Below are 22,964 nucleotides of genomic sequence, written 5' to 3'. Positions count from 1 at the left end.
ATGTCAAATTAAAGGAAAAAAATATCTCCCTGGCTCTGATGTGCTGCCACGGAACGCGACCCGGCTTCAGTGTCTGAAGTGTCCAACCCAACTGCATAATGGACCTTGTTTGACTTTGTCCATGATATAATGAAGACATGTCAGATCGTATAATGTCTATGGCAGAAGAAACAATGTTGTCAATGGTATATATTCGGTCGGACATGTTGTGAATTCCACTATCCACAAAAGCTAATGCCTTTTTCAAATTTTCCTGATCTATCTGCCTTAATCGGGCCGCAGCCTCTTGTTGGGAAAGTTTCCATATTTCCTTGTACACTTCGTACAAAAAACGTTTCCTATGTGGTGTCTTCGGGCCTGACAAAAAATCTTGCAAGTCAGTGTTATTAGACAGGAGAGTGAGATGTGTTTTAACTGCATCTAGTGTTGATGATTTTAACCATTGTTGACACAATTTTCCCACGCTATATGTAGTTATAATTTCAGCATGTTCAGGTGATATGTAGCGAGGGTCTGCCCTACTCGACCTGAAACCCCCCGAGGAGGTGACAAAACGTTGATGACACCTGTTGGTGTCTATAGGCCACAATAACCACCCGCCCGGATGTGACAATGAAGTGTTAAATGTACCATTCTGGACCCAGTCTGTGAGTTCACTAAAAGTGGCATTGATATATTTCTGCCAATCCTTCATTTTGGTAGGGACAGGTATACCAGGCATATTCAATTCTCTAATCGTTGCTAAGCCCAAACAGCTAAAATAATAGGACTTAGCATTCATTTGATGATGCCCAGAAAAATATGCAAATTTGTCAGAATATGTTTTAGAACTCCCTCGCGGGGGAGGTGGGCAATGCTCCCATTGCGTGTAGTCAAATATTATCTTGGGCTACTGGCTTTGTGTATAAAGTGGTGCCCATAATAATTATAACAAAACATGTCACCATAATTATCTTTAAACTGGTAAACATCTTCATTCTCATAGACAGTATAATATTGTAACTCAGTCATCATGGAATCAACTGTCTCCACGTCCCAATCATCAGATACAATGCCTGGTATTACGATATCATTCATTGATAACTTTAGAACGTACGGTATTTGAATTATCTCAGTGGGACCGTATATATCAAACATCACTTTATTCCACACAATCCCATCCGGAATTGGCACTGCAGAAATGTTCACAAAGGACAAGTCTCTACGAACCTTATGTGATGAAAAATGCGGCTTCAACACCTCCTCCACCTGTTCAACCGCTGATCTCTCAGGAAGAAAATTACCATGTATCAACAGAAAAAAGGTAACGACAAACCCTAGCCACAGAAAAAACGCTATCATAGTCAGTAAGAGCCACAGATAGTTCCAAGGAAAAACAAAATACGTATCTTTAAGCCAATAAATCAGCTTACGTGGACCTGGGTCAGGTGTTGAAGAGGCAAATTAGTCCGACAGACCATCGTCGTTGTTGGCAAAGTACCTAGAGGCAGTTCTTGCAAAGGGTGCTGCCGTATTCAATGGAGGAGTAGGTGTTTCTCGCGGTGGTACACTGTAGATAACACCACCCGCAACATCAGCAGTCATTGTGACTCGATCAAATTTTTCCAAATTATTAGTCGTCAGTGGAACTATCGCAAGATCATCTTCCACCCTCCCCAAGCTCGGAGAGGCAACAGTGTTGGTGTAAATGACTTGGAGCGGAACATCTTCCCCAGTAGTGAGAGGGATTCGGGAACTACTGGACGTTCCTCTTGGTCTGCTGTGCAGAATCACCACATGTTGTAACTTGACATTGTCAATGGAGACAAATCGATTTTCTTTGGCACCTGGCAACGGTGGTAAAATAACAGTTCTTGTTCCGTGTATTCCCAACACAGGGACTGGTGCTCGATAAGAAGGGCCAAATTCTTTTTTTACTGTGACCTTTTCATGCACAAGATCCCCAACTCTGGGAATCCAACCAGTAATCGTTACTGGCACATCCTTAATTCCTGTGGAGGTAGCATTTTTAGAAGAGTTGTCTTCACGGAACTGTTGTAATTCCTGCAAAACAGTGACACGATCATTTATGTCAAAAGGCGTTTCCGCCGCCTCCCCACCAGGACCATCTAGATCCGGAACAAACATTTGTGTTCCGAACAGGCACTCATATGAAGTACGACCCCCCAGGGACCTTCTAGGCAAGTTATTCAGTGCTCTCTGTACTCCATACAGGTGGGTTAGCCAACTACGACCCGTACCTAAGACTCTAGCCATTAAGGATTGCTTTAAATCGCAATTTAAATGCTACACAACAGAATTTCCCTCGGGATGAAATGGAGATGAAAACTGGAGCTGGACCCCCAACGAAGCCATGGTGTCCCTGAATGCCCTTGAGGCAAAAGCAGGGCCCTGGTCCGAATGGAACGCCGCAACTGCATGTGTACCGACAAAGACACACAAATCTTTAATAACAGTTCGAGCGTCAGCTGAGCGTTGTGGCCATACCCACACAAATCTGGAGCAAGAATCTACAGCCACCAAGATGTATTTGTATGCACTGTCTGGTGTCAGTGGACCACAATGATCCAACTACACACATTGTAATGGTCTGTTCGATATTAAGAGGGGCGTCTGCGGCGGGCGCTTAGCCGTTGAAACTTTAATTTGTTGACAGATGTCACAACAAAGGATGTACTGCTTCGTCTTCTTGTAGAGATCATAAGTTTGAAAATGCCACTTTTATAAAATGTCATTTTCTTGACTAACTATTCTGTGCCTCTGCCTGTCTGTGGAATACACATCTGGGTCAGGATGACAGTTGGGCTGTCTGTGCATTCACTCTAGACAGTCACACAAAGGGAGGTGAGGTGTGCCCTGCATATCCTGATGGCCCTTCACCAGGCTGATGGTTCTTCATGTGCTAGAGTGGTGGAGGAGCTGACACTTGCACCTGAGTACGGCTGTGCCTGTCCTTACACAAACCAGTCTCCAACCCCCTTGAGTGTTTCTGGGCCAAGGCAGGGAACGCAGGACCTGGTGCACTGCAAAGACTTCTCTCTGAAGTTTGTCCACTTCAAAGACAGGAATAGGTATAAGTACTGGCCCCTTGACAACACATAGTTAGAACACTCCTGGACTAAGGACATTCTGCCAAGAAGAGTGACTTCTACTCTGCCTGTTTCTTTGTTGTGCTGGCCTGCTGCTTGCTGCTTCTGTCCTGGGAGTGACAGCACTGGACTTGGCTTTCTACATCCTGCTTCCAAAGATTCTGCAAGGGCTTGAACTAAGCTTGCCTCCTTTTAAGAAGTCTCAAAGACTTAGGCCCTGATTTATACTTTTTGACGCAAACCTGCGTTAGCGCAGGTTTGCCTCAAAGAGTCTAGCGCCGGCTAGCACCATTCCAGAGTGCCAGGTGGGCGTCATATTTAAGGAATGGCACAAGCCGGTGCTAGGGCCCAGTTAGCATCAAAATACATTACGCTAACTGGGTGAGGGAGGCGTGGGGAAAACTGGAGATTGTGCGTGAAAGAATGGCACTAGTCAGGTTAGGGCCAAAATAATGAACCTAACCTGACTAGTGCCATTGTTAGACGCACATGGACATGACTCCTGTCTAAGTAAAGACAGGAGTCATGCCCCCCCCAGCTCAATGGCCAAGCCCAGGGGACTTAAGTCCCCTGGGCATGGCCATTGGGCACAGTGCAATGCAGGGGGCCCTAGTTAGGGCCCCCGAGAGGGTTAAAAAACAAAATACGTACCTGGACTTACCTGGGAAATGTCCCCCATCCTGTGGTGTCCCTCTGGTGTGGGTGGGGTGTTCCTGGGGCCAGGTAAGGGCATCTGTGGGCTCTTTCCATGGTCTTTGACCATGGAAACATACCCACATGCTCCCTAACGCCTACACTGACCCAGGCATTAAATAATGCCGCAAAGCAAGCTTTGCGCCATTATTTGACCCCTTCTCCCCTCGTGTGTGATTTTAGCACTGGGGATAGATATGACACTAAGACCATAGAGTCATTTTTTGCACGGGACGCCTACCTTTCAACTCATTGACGCAAGGTAGTTTTCACGACCAAAAAAATGACTTTAACTCCAAAACGTTGGTGCTAGAGAGGTCTAGAGCCAAAGTATAAATATGGAACTAGTTTTGCACCAAATGTGCCTAAACAAAATTACGCAAATTCAGCACAAAACAAGTATAAATATGCCCCCAAATTTGTCAATGCCTGGGGTCTTCTGCGAGAGTCCTGACTTGCTAAGTTGTGCAAACTACAGTCGCTGGGGCCCTGGAAGTGCAAGCTGGTGATCTGAAGGAGACAATCAGCACATCAACACGCAGCAGCTGACAAATTGATTCAACGCTTGCCCCACAACTGAAGAAGTAATGCAGTGCTTTACCCGCAGCTGGAGAATCTACACAGCACCTATATCGTAGCTGCAGAATCAAAGCAGCACCTGTTACACTGTGGTCCAATCAACCCAGTGTGTCTCGATTTGCCACTCATCGTCCATGGGCACCAGTTTCTCATTGACCCCACACCACAGTAAGGAACCAAGGCCTTGTGTCTGGAAATTGATGCATCGCCTTCCCTGCGAGGAAAAAATCAATGCATCACCTCCCCTGCCAGTAAGGACCCGATGCATCATCTCACCTGCAATGAATGAATGGACACATCACCTCCCTTGTGTAGTAAGGATCCAATGCATTTCTTTGCTTTTCCTGCGCCTCACCTCCCCTGTTGCCCACATCGGCTATGTTTTTGACGTATCTCAGGTACTTTGTGATAAAGAGATACTTCAATGGATTTCTATGGAGTAAGATTTGCTTACAAATTTAAACAGTGATACCTTGACTTGTGTATGTTGGATATTTGTCATTTTGGTCTTGTTTTACTCAGATAAATATTGGCTACCTTTCTAAACTGGTGTAGAGTCATTTTGTAATGCTTTCACTGGGTTATGGAGTGTATGGGTACAAATACTTTACACATCGCCTCTGAGATAAGCCTAACTGCTTGAGCCAAGATACCAAGGGGGTGTGCAGGGGTTATCTTAAATTTGTGACTCCCTTACCCTGACTAGAGCCAGGGTCCCTACTTGGCAGGGTGCAAGCCACTGCCAACTAGAGACCTAATTTCTAACACTTAGTAAAAAGTGGATAACTTAATACAGAACAGTTTTAAAATAACTTACTCTGTTATGTTCTGAAATACAAGCAGTCAGAGAAACAAAGTACACTCCAAAAGGAATATACAACAGCAGTGGCAGGAGACAGGAACTAACAAGCTATGGAGTGGGGCTTGTGCTCACCTCTAATAGAAAAGTACTGCTTTCTCCTCAGGCTCTAAACACAAAGAAAACACAAAATGCAGTCACTCAAAGTGAAGTTCACCAGTGGCTGAAGTAGAATGGCCCACTGCCCCATGCTGTATGCTGTAGAAGGCAGAAGCTAAATGTGAATGACACAACACCAGGCCAATGGTAGAAGAGAAGTGGCTGAAAACCCCAAAAGGTCTTGGCTTATTCCAGACCTAAAATTGCATCTGTTATTACTAATGCCACTTTGCGTCTTTACAATAATATTTTGGACCACATTATATGACGTTGTCTTGCAGAAATCACAGGAAGGAAACATCTGACGTTGCTGCCTTTTACCAGGGATACTGTGTACCACATAACTTTAATGTCTGCTTTCAGTAAGTGATTGCACAACATTTGACTGCAGGCAGGATCAGGCAACAGAGTAATCTCTTTCTGTGAAAATGGTGACGAGATGCAAGTTTTCACCATAAGCCTAACCCTAACTCTAGAGTACTGAAAGCACAGTGCTGTATACTACTGTCCTTGGGACCAGAACGTTTCCATGAGTGTTTCCATGATTTTATGACTGTTTAATGTCTTTTGCTACCAACAATATTTAGATGAATGCCTACCTCCTGGAAACAGGGGGAGGTCCCAAATCATGGAGGTGCAACTAATAGTAGACAGTATGTACTATATGTGCTACTTGAGTACTGGCAGATTTTTTGTTGATCTTTGATTCTGTAGGCTATAGAAGAGAAAGGGCAACTTTTTCATATGTGTGATTAGCCAACATATGCCTTTTGGTTCAATTGCACAATTGTGTTGATGTGTTTGTGCCTTTCAGATTTCTGAATCATTTTTTCCCTTGGAATTCTCACTGTACCGAAGGCCTATGCTTCCATTGACTCAGCCAATGAAGTTGTGTTCCTAGGTTGGAAGTTCAATGAACGCTTTAAGAAGAGACATGGATCAAAAAGAGCTAGTTCACTTGAGATTGAGAGGACAGATTCTAATAGCCTTCATACTGTCCACATGACTTCAGAAAGTCACCCACTATTAATAGCCATACCCTCTTATTACACAACATCACTTTCTGCTCCAGGCCATATTTATGGCCTAAGAATTAAGAGTTCTTTAGCAGATGGTTGTCCGATATTTACACCATAAGAAGTTATAACTCTTAATGCTTTCCGGACAGTTTCTCTTAAAGCCTTATTTAAACAATCCCGTTGGTACTTTATTAATCTAACTGATGCCCAAAAGTAAATTACCCAGCAGAGATGTTGTGTGGAGTCACAATAGGCTTGCACCTCTTAAAAGTGAAAAGTGTTCATCCATGCAGCTTAATCTGCCACAGGTCTTTTGGCCATCCAGAGCCGCTGCAGATTTCCAGTCCTCTGATGTCCCAGTCAGCCATTCAGACTCCTCTAATATATTATCAGTCATCTTTTAAAAGCAAGATACCTGAAAGTAGCAACACAGGATGACTCTGATGGGTTTGTAAATAAGTATTCACTTCTTTTACTTATTTCAGTTTGTTACAGCACTGAAGTACTGTATTGTGAGTAAAGTGAGTAGTACAGAAATTTGTGAAACAATAGAACATTTGTGAAGCAAACCATGAAATGTTTATTAAACATATCCAATGAGCAGGAGAACTATACTGGTTTTAGGGATTTCTTTCACAATTCAGAGAGCCTAAGAATGAAAGAGTAACTCCTGCAAGTAGCACAAGTAGAACAAGAAACGGAGAAAATGGTGGCTTAGTAAGGTACAGAGACGTGTGGGGAATATGGAAGTACGGACACGTGTATACTTTAATTTTGACCAGTGAAATTGCCGTGGAGCAGGTACACATTTAGTTAAATCAACAGAAAGTGAATAATAGACCCTGAAAGGATACAATTTGCAGACACTGTTTCAGAGAAGAAAATTATGCTATTGAGCATATTTTATATCTTTAACAAAACAACAGATTTCTCCACCGAATAATTAAATATCTTTATATGCTCCTTGTAGTGTTAAAATATTTTGGTTAGCTTTAATGAGAAAATATTAACTGTCAACTCTTTGTATAAGCTGGTAATAATGTGAAAGGTCGAGCGCACAAGCGCTCTCTCGTGCTGTCATCTCTCTGTGGGCTTTTATTCACGCCCACCGCATGGCCATCACTGTCCCTCGTTCATGGGCTTGTCTTTCAAGAATCCTTTGTTATCATTGGTGAATGCTTTACCTTTGTCTGTCTTTGGGGCAGTTTTGTTACCCCTTGGCCATCGACCCTTTTACATGTTAAATTGCACATTAACCGATACGTTTTTTTTACCTTTTGTGTCTCTCCTCGGCACTCATGGCGGTCGTGGCGCTTTGAATTTCCTTGCTTATGTCAACTGTTTTACTTTTAATTTTCAATTTATGTGGCAAGAAAAGTCAATTTAGAAATTTTTGAAGCTAATTGCTCTAAGTCGAGCAAACGCGAGACCCATTGAATTGCAAATGTGTGTTCGATTCTCTTATCCCTGACGGTGGACAGACATATTAAACACCTCCACTGATTTACTGTTTAACTTTCGATTGATTGCGAACAAAATTTATATATTTTTTCTCTTAGTGTACTGTCCGGTACTACATTAATTTCAGAGAACTTCAGTTGGTATCTGAGCGCACTTTCGTTGTTATTCTTTTAGATTAACATTGAAATACTGCTCTTCTTTCCATCGGTGTAAACATGTATAATATATAATAGGGTTACCTAACCACTGCAGAGCTTCTGAAAGCGTAACAAGACACATCATTATTTCAATGATTCTTTTTCATTCCTTAGTAGTTCTTTACAGGTTTTACACAATATTTTCATCTTACAGTATGGCTGTATGAGATTTTCTTCCACAGTATTATACAAATAGGTTTATTCGTGGACCAGGAGAATTCCTCCTGCTGGTATCCATCTGAACTCTGTACCTTTATTTGTTGGTGGAATACAATGGATATTAGCAAAGTGGATTGTATGATTTAATTACAGCAGGTATATTTGGCTTTAATACATCGTCTGTTAATGTTAGGAATTCTAAAGGTTATCAAGGGGATGAATAATTCAAAAGCAGGTAATAAAATAGCAAGCAGCTTAAACCCATCTGCAGATTTCTCTGTGGCTATTATGCAACAGTCAGCTAAGTGCTCTGCTAGAAACTTTCATGGGCTGTGTTAGAAATTGGGTTTTTGGTTGGCAGTCAGGTACCCCCTGTCCAAGCAAGAACCCTCACTCTAGTCAGGGTAAGTCACTCACAATCCAAAATTATCCTGTGCCCACCCTCTGGTAGCTTGGCACGAGCAGTCAGGCTTAACTTAGAAGGCAATGTGTAAAGTATTTGTGCAATAAATCATACAATAACACAATATAGCACCACAAAAATACACCACACAGTGTTTAGAAAAATATATAATATTTATCAGGATAATTGTAGGTCAAAACGAATAAAGATGCAATGTGAAATTCTAGAGATATCACTGAAAAGTGATATCAGGTGTCTTAAGTCTTTAAAAAGCAAACAGAGGGGGTCATTCCGACCTTGGCGGGCGGCTACCGCTGCCCGCCAGGCGGAAACCGCCATGCGGCCACCAATGCGGCCGCACTCCCGCGGCCCCCATTCCGACATTCCCTCTGGGCCGCCGGGCGCAAACCAAGTTTGCGCCCGCCGGCCCAGCGGGAATGAGGCCGCGACACAGGAGCCGGCTCCTAATGGAGCCGGCGGTGTTGAGGTCGTGCGACGGGTGCAGTTGCACCTGTCGCGCTTTTCACTGTCTGCTATGCAGACAGTGAAAAGCTGGCCGGGGCCCTGTTAGGGGGCCCCTGCACTGCCCATGCCAGTGGCATGGGCAGTGCATGGGCCCCCAGGGGCCCCTGGACACCCCTTACCGCCAGCCTCTTCCTGGCGGTGAAAACCGCCAGAAACAGGCTGGCGGTAAGGGGGTCATAATCCCCAGGGCAGCGCTGCTTGCAGCGCTGCCCTGGCGGATTATCACCGCCGGGGCATAAACGGCGGTAAACCGCCAGCCCCGGCAGTGCGACCGCGGCTATACTGCCGCGGTCAGAAAACAGAAAAAAGCACCGCCAGCCTGTTGACGGTGCTTTGGTCTTTTTTGCCCTTGCGGTCTCGGACCGCCAGGGTCAGAATGACCCCCAAAGTCTCTTTCAAGCACAAAGTATCTGGTTGAAAGAGGAAAATCTCCGCTAAGTGCCGCAGAAGAAGAGATACGTGGAAAAATGGTGTGTGCGTCGATTTCTCCCCTGCACACACGGACTTGCGGTTGTTATTTTTCACGCTGGGAAGTCGTGCGTCGTTTTCCGGCGTGCGGACAGTCTCTTTCTGTGGGTCGCAGGATTACCAGATGTCCCGGGGTCTGTGCGTGGATTCTTCGGCTTGTTTTCCAGCTGCGTGTCGTTCCAGGAGGCTGTGCGTGGAATTCTCGTTCTCACGGCAGGCGTTGCGTCGATTTCCCCTCTGGAAGTCGGGCGGCGTTGTCCTTGCGAGGCCGTGCGTCGAAGTTCCGGTCGCCCCGAAGGTATTGCGTCGATCAGCGTCGGTGTGCGCCGATTTTCTCGCCGCGTAGCAAGCTGTGCGTCGAAATTTTCGGCACACGGAGAGTCCAAATGAAAAAGAGAAGTCTTTTTGGTCCTGAGACTTCAGGGAACAGGAGGCAAGCTCTATCCAAGCCCTTGGAGAGCACTTTTACAGCCAGACAAGAGTTCAGCAAGGCAGCAGGGCAACAGCAAGGCAGCAGTCCTTTGTAGAAAGCAGTCAGGTGAGTCCTTTAGGCAGCCAGGCAGTTCTTCTTGGCAGGATGCAGGTTCTGTTTCAGGTTTCTTCTCCAGCAAGTGTCTGATGAGGTAGGGCAGAGGCCCTGTTTTATACTAAATTGTGCCTTTGAAGTGGGGGTGACTTCAAAGAGTGGCTAAGAAAGGCACCAGGTCCCCTTTCAATTCAATCCTGTCTGCCAGGGTCCCAGTAGGGGGTGAGGCAGTCCTTTGTGTGCGGGCAGGCCCTCCACCCTCCCAGCCCAGGAAGACCTATTCAAAATGCAGATGTATGCAAGTGAGGCTGAGTACCCTGTGTTTGGGTTGTGTCTGAGTGAATGCACAAGGAGCTGTCAACTAAACCTAGCCAGACGTGGATTGAAAGGCACAGAAAGATGTAAGTGCAAAGAAATGCTCACTTTCTAAAAGTGGCATTTCTAGAATAGTAATATTAAATCCGACTTCACCAGTCAGCAGGATTTTGTATTACCATTCTGGCCATACTAAATATGACCTTCCTGCTCCTTTCAGATCAGCAGCTGCCACTTCAACAATATATGAGGGCAGCCCCAATGTTAGCCTATGAAGGGAGCAGGCCTCACAGTAGTGTAAAAACGAATTTAGGAGTTTTACACTACCAGGACATATAAACTACACAGGTACATGTCCTGCCTTTTACCCACACAGCACCCTGCTCTAGGGGTTACCTAGGGCACACATTAGGGGTGACATATATGTAGAAAAAGGGGAGTTTTAGGCTTGGCAAGTACTTTTAAATGCCAAGTCGAAGTGGCAGTGAAACTGCACACACAGGCCTTGCAATGGCAGGCTTGAGACAAGGTTAAGGGGCTACTGAAGTGGGTGGCACAACCAGTGCTGCAGGCCCACTAGTAGCATTTAATCTACAGGCCCTAGGCACATATAGTGCATTCTACTAGGGTCTTACAAGTAAATCAAATAGCCAATCATGGATAAACCAATCAACAGGACAATTTACACAGAGAGCATATGCACTTTAGCACTGGTTAGCAGTGGTAAAGTGCCCAGAGTTCAAAAGCCAACAACAACAGGTCAGAAAAAATAGGAGGAAGGAGGCAAAACGTTTGGGGATGACCCTGTCAAAAAGCCAGGTCCAGCAGGCTGCAATTTAAATGGTTCTTTATAGTGAAAGTAAAAGTACTTTTTAAGGGCATGTCGGTGCAAATTTTGTGGCCATTCTAAATGAAAAATGTGCTGTTTGTAAATGACAGTGTGCTTCGGCGCCATGGTTTCAAAATATATTTACAGCAGGGTACTATACAACGTGCCACAGGCTACACAATGGACCTTTACCACTCTGCTACTGAGTAAATGTAGCTTATTGGCTTTGCCTATTTTTTGTGAAATGCTTGAATGGTTCACAGTCCGTATCATTTCAGATCGACGGCAGCACCCCCACTCTGAAAATTGTTCTTGGATCACTGACATGGTAAATTAAATATAATTGACTTGAAGTGTTATAACCACTGATAATTCTGTGTTACCTCATGCCAGCCAACAATCACCCAGTCTAATTAAAATCCAGCGGGTGTCCATCCAATGAAAGAGAAAATAGTAAATTTTTCACATTGCTCCTTCTCATTCTTGCCCCTAGGTACAGATTTTAAAAACCTTCTACTTTTCCTCAGGATTTGAACTCCTTAATTGTTCTTCACTGATGGTGATCTTCTATAATTTAAATATTTTTGCTCTGCCAGGATAAGATTGTTGTTAGAAGAACATCATTAATGATTCAGACATATGTGCAGTTTGAACCTTTTTACATTTTAGATGTTGTTAGACTTAACAGCCTTAAGATGGTCTTCTCCCAATCTCTTTGTCTTTAACCTCCTGTTTTTGCTGTATCTTTTTGTTAGCCTTAGGACTTCAAGCACTTTACCACTGCTGACCAGTACTAAAGTGCACATGCTTCTCCCCTAAAACATGGTAACAGTGGTTAAGCCACAATTGGTCTATTTAATTTACTTGTAAGTCCCTTGTAAAGTGGTATGCCATATACCCAGGACCTGTAAATTAAATTCTACTAGTGGGCCTGTTGCACTGATTGTACCACCCACTTAAATAGCCCTTTAAATGTCTCAGGCCTTCCTTTGCAGGGCCTATGTGTGCAGGTTCACTGCTCCTTTGACTTGGCATTTAAAACCTTTTGCCAAGCCTTAAACTCCCCTTTTATTACATATAGGCACCACTAAGGTTGATCTTAGGTAGTCCATAGGGCTGGGTGCCATGTAAGTAAAAGGCAGGATGTCTACTTTCAAATATTACATGTCCTGGTAGTGAAAAACGTCCAAAGTTGTTTTTCACTGCTGTGAGGCCTACGCCTCTTTATAGGCCAAAATTCAAAAGTTCCTTAATATACATTTAAGTTGTAAATTTGATCAGAAAGCTGTAGTTACATCATGGTTCCTATCATTGGAATAGTAATTATAAATCCTCTTTACTGGTAAAGTCGGATTTAATATTGCAATTTTAGAAATGTCACTTTTAGCAAGTGACTCTCTGCTCCTACTGCTCTGTGTCCTTGCAGCATTTCTGGCCAGCTACACTCCGGCCCTTCCTGGGCAGAAAGGGTGGAGTGGAGCTTACCCTTGCACTTCAATAGGAAAGTGTCTGTCCCCACACAAAGGGCTGATTACCCCCTACTGGTTGTCCAGAGCCTGGGCTGGTATGAACGGAGACATAGGGCGGAGATGGACAACACGTTGACACGCTGCCGTCAGAGAAGGAATATGAGAGGACCTCAGTAACCAGCCCGGTTCCATACACCGAGCCGGGTGGCGGCGTATTAGGAGGCACTGGTCCCTTGAAGAAGTAAGGAGTATGGGGTGACGAGGGGCTGTTATGCCCACAGAGGGAAGGATGGTTGACTGTGCATAATATTGTAGTCTTTTGAGTATTTCTTGTGAATACAAATATGGTCTCCCTTTACTTTATTTAGTTTGTGACTACAGGGTGGTGCTCCCACCTGGCGCTGGGTTGCAAAGTGATCTAATGGAAACTCGGTGAGTGTGAGATTGGTTTTATTGAAAGATGATAAACTCACTACTTGGTGTTGAATTGAACCTGGGTGATGGTTTGAACTACGGGGATATCTCAAGGTGGAAAGGATTTATATGGAGAGATGGGGAGTAAGTGCACGCATCTGCATGGATATGTGGACAAATAAATAACAAAAAACGATTTTGTGTGGGGTAGGGAGACACTGGAAGGGAAAGATTTTCCATTGCAATAAGAATATTTGCCTGTGTGATGTTCTGGTTCTCTATCATTTACATTACAAATAACCCAAAGTGTGTATATGACGAGGGAGAAATGTTCCCAGATACACAGAGGCGTATAAGCCCTGATCTATGACAGGTAGGGAAGAGTAAGAACGGGGACCCGTGGAGGTCCTGATGAAGGCCGATTGACCCTAAGGGGCAGCAGGAAACGGCCAAAACATGTTGACTAATGAACAGGTACTGGGGTGAACAGGCAATGGTATCCTGAGATCACCACAGGGGTCCAATTGTAATCCTGTCCAGGCAGTCCCATAATAAAATTAAGGAAGGGGCCATCCCTGAGACAGGTTTATGTGCTGTTATTTGTTTTGGTCCCCGTTTGTGTTTTGTGTTGTTGCGTAACATTTTTTGTTCCCCACCCTTACTGCTCCACTCCAACGTGGGTTAACATAGGAGTGTGTTAGCAGCAGCCCAATGATGAAGCATGCCACTATAAGTGAGTGAGGGCAGTTTTTCACACCGGTGGTGACCCACCCCTAGGGGGTGGATGCATTTTTTTTTCTTGTCCTTTAGTGAAACTGGTATGAAGGGAGGCCATGTGCACTTCAAGAAGCTGCTTTGAAGGAACTCCAACTGTAAAGGCACATTTGGGTATAAGTACTGGGGTTCTGACCCTACCAAATCAGTACACTACTGGACCTGGGAAGACTCTGCTGGAGTAAAGACAGCTGTGCTGTAAGGATTGCCACTCTGCCTGGACTGACTGTTCCGAGGAGCTACTTCTCTGTTCTACTGAGCTTCCCTGCCACCTGCTGATTTCTGCTCTGCTGAGGACAAGGACTCGACCAATATCACCTAAACCCAGAGTGACTCCAAGGGCTTGATGGCTTGCCCCCTTCTCCTCTGCAGTCTCAGGGACATTAAAGACTGCCTGTGACTCTCCTGGTGTTGCTGGACTCTGCCATCTGTGAGTCCTAACCTTGCCTGAGTTGCCCCCTTCAGTCCTGGGCCCCAGAAATGAGGTTTGCAGCTGCTTTCTGCTAAATATCGACACATCACCACTGTGCTGGTCGGAACTGATGCATCACCCCTTCGACGCCAACACATAGGCTGTTCAGCAACAGCAGATTGACAGACTACGCAGTCCATTCACAGCGCTCTGCACTGCTCAACAGGGACACATTGCATTAACCTCTACAGAGCTCAACGCCGATGCAGGACACAACTGCATGGAAAATATCACTGCATTGCCTTCGCATTTGCTCCTCAACGTCAATGCTTGCTCCATACAAGGTACTTTTTTCAGCAGACTGTGCATGAGTTCTGTAGCCGTTCTACCCTCCATCGCAGTCAACCTGAACTTTGGATTTGCACCAGTCCTTTGCGACCTCAAGTAAACTTTTGACCGCTAGTGACTTCTAAGCAATATTTAGAGTTTAATCATTAAAAATTAATATCTTGCCTTCTGTTTGGACTTTTGTTGTTTTGTGGAGTCTTTCTGTGGTGTCTTTTTTGTGTTACTGTTTGTATGTCTGTGTTGCACAAATACTTTACACATTGCCTCTTAAGGCAGTGCTCTGTGTCATGCTGCAAAAGGGTGACTCAAGGTTAATTTAATGTGTTATCTGACTTACCCTAACTAAGATTGTAGAGCCTACTTGGGCAGGGTGCATACCTCTGCCAACTAGAGACCCAATTTCTAACATTGGTGAACAGTGGTAAGGATAGAATGTGTGTTTGTGCAATACCATATAGTAATTCAGTGTTCACTACAACTCTATACTTCAGACCAATTCAAGCCTTTTTGAATTCTCCCTATTCTGACATCTTTTGTTTCTTCCAAAATCCTTTTGTCCAAGACCCTTTTTGGGTGTAAAATGTTACTCCTATCAGTCTCTCATTGTTATGCTCCCTCAAAAATTTCATGACTGGTAGATTGTAGACAGTATACACGCATGTGAATTGGTTCGCATTAGGTCCAAGGCACTGTTTTCCCATGCATTAGGCAACTCGCAAACAAGACCTGATTGGTCACATTCTGGCTTTAAACATTACATATGAGTATTGACATAAATTCAGGCAATAAGAATGCAATAAGTTTAATCACACTTATCAAATCACTATAAAAATGATCTTCAGATTATTATCAAAGCCTACACAGGTCACAATAAACAAGGGCAAAATTAAAATATCGATCTGACAGAAACATAAGAGGTTTCATGGCCACACATGATTTAGTTGCCAGGAAGAGATTCGCAGAGATAATCCACTCAGCATTTATTGGCAATATTTTATTTCAGAAGCATTGTTTGGTTGGTTTGGTTTCTTGCCCAGAATTCCTTTCAGTGGTTTAGTGGAGTGATCAACCAAAACAAAACTAAGCCCATCATGTTTTTGTGGTGTACTCTTTTAAAACAAACATTGCCATGTTTTTGTGTTCTTCCCCCAGAACGCTTGATAATTCACAAAGAGACAGGTTAGCAATTTGGCAAGTGATGTCTCACATGGATTGAAGGTCATTTAGACAGAAGTAGCCAACATACAGAGTTTGTTGACGAAAAACGTGCAACTTAAGCAGCACATCATCCTGAAGACGAACTTTGGATATGAATCCGCATCAAGACACTCATTCAATGAGATTAAATCGTGAAGGACATGTGAGCAGTGGACCTGGCTATGTACTATTGAATAAGTTGGCTAATAACATTCCCTCTGATCACAAGAAATGTGCCTTTCTTGGCCATGCTATTTCATCCTTGAATGCATTGTTAACAGAGTACCCTCCAATGTCAGAGTCCTGGAATTATGTTTTGAAGGCATAACCAATTGGTAGAGTGCAAACCTGTTACCACAACAGGGCATCATGTTGCAGGATATGTTCTCCAATCAATTTTATATCAGGTAAAGAGGAAGACATGTTATTAAATTAAATGTCTTGCAGACATTTCTCCAAAACACAAGCATACATTTGAGTTTTCTGTCCTGCTTGTACTCTTTTGAAACACAGGAAGTATACAATAGGTACAAAAAGATTTTGAAAACTCACGGACATCACACTATGTTTTTTAAAGGTTTTAATTTTTGCGTACTATTTCTTCCACCCCCTGTATATCATTGTTGTCCTCAACACATCATTTACAAGAATTGATTGCAAACATTATGGCAGGTGACCAGGTGGCTTTAGTGACTTTTAGAGCTCTCCTTTAAAGACATGATGAGCAACACAGCAGCACACACTATTCTAGTATGCTCAACAGATTGGTCTTCAGAGGTTAAGTGGCTTCAATAAGTACAATCTAAGCTTAAACCTGGTAGCTATCCTGAGTGGCACAACCATTCCCAGAGAAAGTGAATGTCGTTGCTTGTATGATCAGCAATATATTAATACATAGATACATAAAAAAACAAATTTTTAAAGAAAAATACAGATACATAAAAATACCTAATAGTTGTCCAGTTATAGAAATGAACCCTCTAGAAATTCAGAGGAAAACGTTTGCATTTAAAGTGAACTGACAAGTATAGTTAATGGAAAATACCACCAGGCAACGAAATATGAAAAAAGGTGCTGTATGAAATGCCAATATAAAACAAAAAGAATAATTATAAATGTTACCAATGAAAAATGCTTGTCAAAATGCAACATTAAAAATAACAAACCACTGGGAAATATTACCTGAAATGTCAATTGAAAATCCAAATATTTGACAAAATTTTTAAACAATATCTACGGGTCCTCCATAACAAGGACCTATGCATTCCCATCACTCACAGTTGATTTTTTCCTGTACTGGCATTTACATTCTATGTGGGGCTTCAGACCAGTGTTCAGTTTTACCTTTATAAATAGAAACATTTCTGGACCTGCTTAGAGGATGTATTGAGATTTGAGTTCAATAAGGGAAGACACCTCTGTAAAATAATTTTTGCAAATATGGATCTTGACTCCAAAACCACAATATCACTGTGGCCACAATTATAGGTAAAATAGTTTTTTCTTTTACTACCCTAACGGAAGTCTTCAGGGCAAGTCTTCAGTGTCCCTATCTACCCAGGGATAAAGTCGCCGGTGCATCCCAATGCAGCACAATGGCCACACAAACTAGCTTACTCAAATTGGATTATATCCACACTTCCGAAGTCCACCACTTACATTTACTGGCTGCCTCACACAGATCACTAGTATCCCCTAGATTCAAAGAGCACCCTCCCAAGAACAAGATATTGCATTATACAGAACCGTCTGTAAGACAAGAATCAACCAAATCACCAACTGTTTGCCTTATCTTTATCACCACCTCATTATTTGTTATACTTATACCCAGGTACTTCTGTATTTACTGGAACTCCCTATGTCTATCAACATGAAAACAACTAGCCAGCCCTTTTGCAGATTCCCATTATTCAGAAAAGCTACCAAAGGCTTTCATGGGATCTTCCGAGCCCACTGAATCAAATCTTTTAGGTTGTGAGAAGATGATTCCTTACAACTCCATCACTCTTCTGACTTTTGCCTATTGAGGCCATTGTTTTATAAGCTGCCAGGAGAGGTCAGTGGGGACCATTAGCACAAGCTAACTGGAATTACCTTAGTGCTAAGCCCAGTTTCCTTCTACATGCTGTAGAAATCACAGTTAGTCAATGTGTCTAACATGCCATTTAAAACCTTTTAAATCTCAAATATGCAATGGCTTATGGCTTGTCCCAAACACATTACAAGGCATTTCTGAAGGGTATTTTAAGGTACTCATCTACAGACCTCCTAATAAGGACCAGGCTCAGTCTTCTTTGGACCATGCATTTTATTTCTGGATGGTTTTAAACAATCATTTACAAAAGGCCTGTTAGCACCAACATCCACTTTCGTTAACTGGTTATTTTCAGAGCGCCACAGTACATCAAAGTCTCTTGACACTATCAGAGATACAATATTTCAACAAAAGCTATATGTTTGATGTTTTGGACACCACTTTAGTTCTTAGGTCTCTGGACATTGTAACACCTGAGGAACCTTGAGCAATGGGGATTTACTGAACACATGTGTAAAATTACCCAATTATTATTTGAAGTTTAATATATGTATTGAATGATTTCTAGTCCTGCTGAAGTCTGCTAAAAGATGAAACACGTGTTGCCTAGAGAAGAGAAATCATCAACTAAACAAGCATCAACACTAAACAAGGCTTAGATTATTGTTTTGTAGTGCTAGATTTGCTTTCAAGTTTGAAAGATTTCCTGTTGTAGATTTTTTTATGGCCATACCACCCCTCTGGGAGCACTGGATAATCTCTTGAAAACTACAATACAAATGGACACTTTATTAATGGAGATGTGCGCCTGCAGATGGGTTTTCTAGCTATCACAATTGTATTATTGTTTTTTTAAAATAATGGTCTGTATAAAGAGACTTAAATATATTTGTCAAGTATCAGTTTCAATTTTTGGACAAAAATAATCAGGATTACACTGAGAACCCTGAGAGAAATAACATTTTTAATATTGGACTCTGGTTCTAAATGTGTGGGTAAGGCCAAAGTGGGAGCATCCTTTTTTGTAGAAAAGAGATACTTGCATGATTGAAACTGCATCCTTACAATGTTGGCGGCCTATGAATTCAATAAAGTATGCAAATGTTTCTTCCTCACCAATGGTCTAAGGCTTTTGTAAAGCTTTGATAGCATTCAATTCTTCTTCTTTTCTTTTCAGAGTGAAAGAATTGAAAAAGGACAAGGAACTTGAAGACATACAGCAGCATCCCTTAGCAATGTGACATTGCTCAAAAAGACTGTTTTCATTTTCTGTTCTTAGCAGAGACATGCAACTACAACAAAAAAAACAAAAAAACTGTAGTTTTCAGAAGATCATCTGCAGGATTTTAACAGTAATCCTTTTGGTCATTGCATTTGCACTTTCATGGACTACTTTTAATTTGTTCAGCAAGACATCTTGGAACTCAAATCTTCTGTTGAATGGAATGGGCACAGGGAAAAATGGCACCTGGAGGATTTTGTGAGTGGCTTCTTTCTTCCTGAAAAAAAATCAGTCTATTTGAATTAGGGCTGGATTCAAACAACATGTGGATCTGTACGAATATACCAAAAATACCAAGATAAAAGTAGGAATACGCAAGTGACACAAGAATGCCAGTTCTGCAGCTGCCAATCTGTTCCAAGAAGCAGTGCCATTGGGATTCCACAAGAATGAGGAGAAGTGGTGGGCTCTGATAATCTATGTACTTTATTGGGGAGGGAGAGAGATATAGGAGGAGTCAATGTAATATTTGTTTTTTTTATTTGCATTGCTGTTCTTTCATTCATTACGTCTTCTCTGCCCTTTTAATGCAACATTTTAAAATTCAAACTGCTATTTTTTAAAACAATTATTCATGAAATAGAATGCCCAATTTGTCAGGCGTTAAAATAATAGTTGCATGGGAAGAGTAGAAACATAGTAACTTTTTTATAGTGTCATATTTTTATTTTCTAGATAATGGACAGGTGTGTCGAATATATCATGATTTTCTGCTCATATCATGCACTTTATGTTTTTTTAAGATGTATTTATTATTTGTGTTCACATCAAAAAAAAATTATTTTCATAAATACCGTTCAAACTTTTTTATTATGAAGGTTATGTATGTTGGTCCCAGCATTAGCTGAACTCAGTGAGCTACTAAAACAGAAGGAAGCATGCTCTGCTGCCTGTACAGACATTTTTGATTGGTTGAGTCTATGCCTATTTCCTGAGTCAACCAATTCAAATGGATGATGCATGCTTGCTGGTGTTACAGTAGATAACTGGTCGAGCCCATTGTGTAACAAATATGGCGTTTCTCAGTGTGTGATTAAACAAGTCTTAATGCAGATCTAATGTAGTGGATTTTAAAATGCAAGGCAAAATCTAATGCCTTCAACCTCATGTAAAGTCCATCAAGAATTGTATTGCCACATTCTGGTAAGGCCATATTTTAATTTTTAAATAGTTTGTCTGACTCAAATAAGACTAGTTTTAATGTCCATATATGTGTGTTTGGGTAGGTATTCTCTGATGAACGTGCAGTAAGATTTATAACCATGTAATGACAATTGCCCAGTCACAGAGGCCAACTTCCCAATATCGTTTTATATTTCACCTCAAGATGGTGTGGTGTTGAATACTAGCTGATGGATTCCCTGGTTTGGCTTCCTCCTCGAAATGAGAGGTTTCTGTAAATATAAAGAGTGGACAAGAAAGCAAGAAACAGTATTTAAAAGATGGTATATTGATTGACAACAAAATATTTTATTCACAAAATGGTCAATAACTAGGCGAGCTAGAATTAATATTTGTATAGTTTTGTCTGAATGATCCAGAGAAGTATGGATGTATTGTATGTAAATAATGTAAATATTAAAAAACAAAAGAGATATGTGCATGAATTCAAGAAAAAAGAAATGAAAAAAGCAGAGCATTAGTGGCTACGGTCTACAAAAAAAACTAAAGTTTATTTCACTATAAGAGTACTTTATTTTAAATGTTCTTTAGAAGAACATTTTGCTAAAGCATGACTAAACTGCAAAAAAACGAGCTACTGCATTTAGACTTAGGAAAAAAAAGCAGAGTAACATTACTAAAAAAGAATATGTTTACATTTAAGTTTTGGCTACCAGAATTTTTTTTCAATTTTATTTAACATTATATTTTTTTGCCAATGGTGCCAAGTAATGTGAATGCTATAATGCTTAAGAAAATTAAGTTACATTTGCAAAGCAGATAATCATAGGAAAGAGAATATATAGCATAAACACCATACATTCAATCCAATAAATTACACGTAGAATGAGACTAGAACAGAAAAAGAAGGAAAGTAGGAAAGCAGAAAATATGTTTTGCATTTTCAAATCTACTTACTGGAATTCAGAAAATGTTATGAAAATTGCACACATAAAAAGAAGTGTGAATTAAACCGTTCTTGTAGGGGTGCCATGGTATATTGATATTTCTGCATACAAATGAGCCAAAGAAAAGTATTCCTTTTTTATTTTAATAGAAACTTATTTTAAGAGGTGCACTTAATCTTTAGAGAATAATTACTATCAACTGAAATTATAAAGGTTGAATTATGCACCTGTCTGAACAGATGACCGTTGTTTGAGCTTAAGAACGGATGGCGTTTCTTCATATTTTATAGACATGATTGATGCTAAACCCAGAGTATGCTAATGCAGGAGACACATGTAAACTGATCTTCTCCAGCTATGTATAGGTAAACACAACATTCACTTTAAACACTGAGCTCGGTACTCTTGTTGCCTTTTCTGTATTTATACCTGTTTTTATTTCCTTTGGTCACACATGTACAGTTTAGAAGTAAGCCCTGAAGTCTTTTCTTACTGTTTTTCTTCAGATCTCGCACAATGCCAGTATTAACAGACTGTACATTTGAAAACTGATTGCATAATGATCTTTTAGATGGGACATTGAATGTTCCAAAACAGAATGTATTTTAATATTAACTTACTGAGAAGGGGAAAAAGAAACATATCAAATTCCTTTTTTGGGATAAGTGAACATTGCTCTGTATTATGAACACTGGAAGAACTTATGAAATTTTGTTAGCTTGAAAATGTAAATGTTTTTTCCATTTTTCATGATCAATGTATCTAATTTGTTTTGCTAACAAGAGTAATGAACTCAGTTGTGTCCACTGTATATTTGTACTAACAGAGTTTTTTGTTGTGCATTATGTTGACAAATTATCAGGTTTAGTAATGTGTTGAGCCACCTCAAGTTGCTTTACAGTTTTGCATTCCTTTTTCTGTGAAGCTAGCATATTTCAGGATCTACAGTACTACCAGAGTAGTACACCAGTATATCACTGCCCACTGGTGAGTTGCAGTCTGCACTCCCACTGAACTTGAGCTGTACCGATAGATCTTTCTGCAAATGTGGATCTTGCTTATGAATGTAAGATACTTAAACACTGCTTTATTTTTTGGAAAAACATAAAATTTACTTCCCAAGTGCCAGGAGCCTGTCTAGCATCAAAGTGAACAGCTGACATTATTCTGTCTCTTTAAATGTCCAATTCCTTCATATGTGATTCCATTGGAAATAGTCTATGCTGTGTGAAAGAAATAGAGGATATAACGTGGAACCCCTACTTGGTTGCACGACAAAGGCGGTTCCACACAGAGGTGGGTGCCCAAATAGGGGAGGGGTCCCCAAGTCTTGCATGTAAAACTAGTATAGATGTCTCTTTTTTTGTAAGTTTTATTTTTGTAATTGTGCATGACAAGCATCACTGAATCAATGGATCTGTCGAAGAGCTCAGCTGCTGGAACCATGCAAAATGTTTTGAATTGCCCTTAACATATGGAAAATGTTTTCTGAATGCTTTATATTCTTTCTGCTGTAAATTAAAAACAAAGAAAACGCCCCCATACTAGGTGTCATTTTTTAAAGTATTTTTTCTAAAACATATTTAAAAACCTAATCATTTTGCATCCATCATGAATAAAGGATTCTACCATCAGCCATTAGGATGCAGAAGAAGAAGGAACATGGTGGTTAAAAAGTCCATGTGAATAAAACCCAGAGACCTGTGTTCCAGTCTCAACTCCATGGTTGACTAAATTATCCTG

General features: G+C 41.4%; 1 protein-coding gene across 9 annotated transcripts in view; it reads left to right on the top strand.

The window, feature by feature from the left end:
• The window catches only part of CAMTA1 (calmodulin binding transcription activator 1), a 2,488,613-nt gene extending 2,465,850 nt beyond the window's left edge, over window positions 1–22,763 (top strand). For all 9 annotated transcript variants that reach the window (XM_069240215.1, XM_069240212.1, XM_069240214.1 and 6 more), the window contains one exon: window positions 19,048–22,763. In XM_069240215.1, coding sequence (XP_069096316.1) covers window positions 19,048–19,111 — 64 coding nt within the window. In that variant the 3' untranslated portion in view covers window positions 19,112–22,763. The remainder of the gene's footprint in view (window positions 1–19,047) is intronic.
• Window positions 22,764–22,964: the final 201 nt, after the last annotated feature.

Source organism: Pleurodeles waltl, chromosome 6 (genome assembly GCF_031143425.1).
Source record: "Pleurodeles waltl isolate 20211129_DDA chromosome 6, aPleWal1.hap1.20221129, whole genome shotgun sequence".
Classification (NCBI taxonomy): domain Eukaryota; kingdom Metazoa; phylum Chordata; class Amphibia; order Caudata; family Salamandridae; genus Pleurodeles; species Pleurodeles waltl.
The sequence above is the reverse complement of the archived record's forward strand: the minus strand, read 5'-3'. Positions and strand labels throughout refer to the sequence as shown.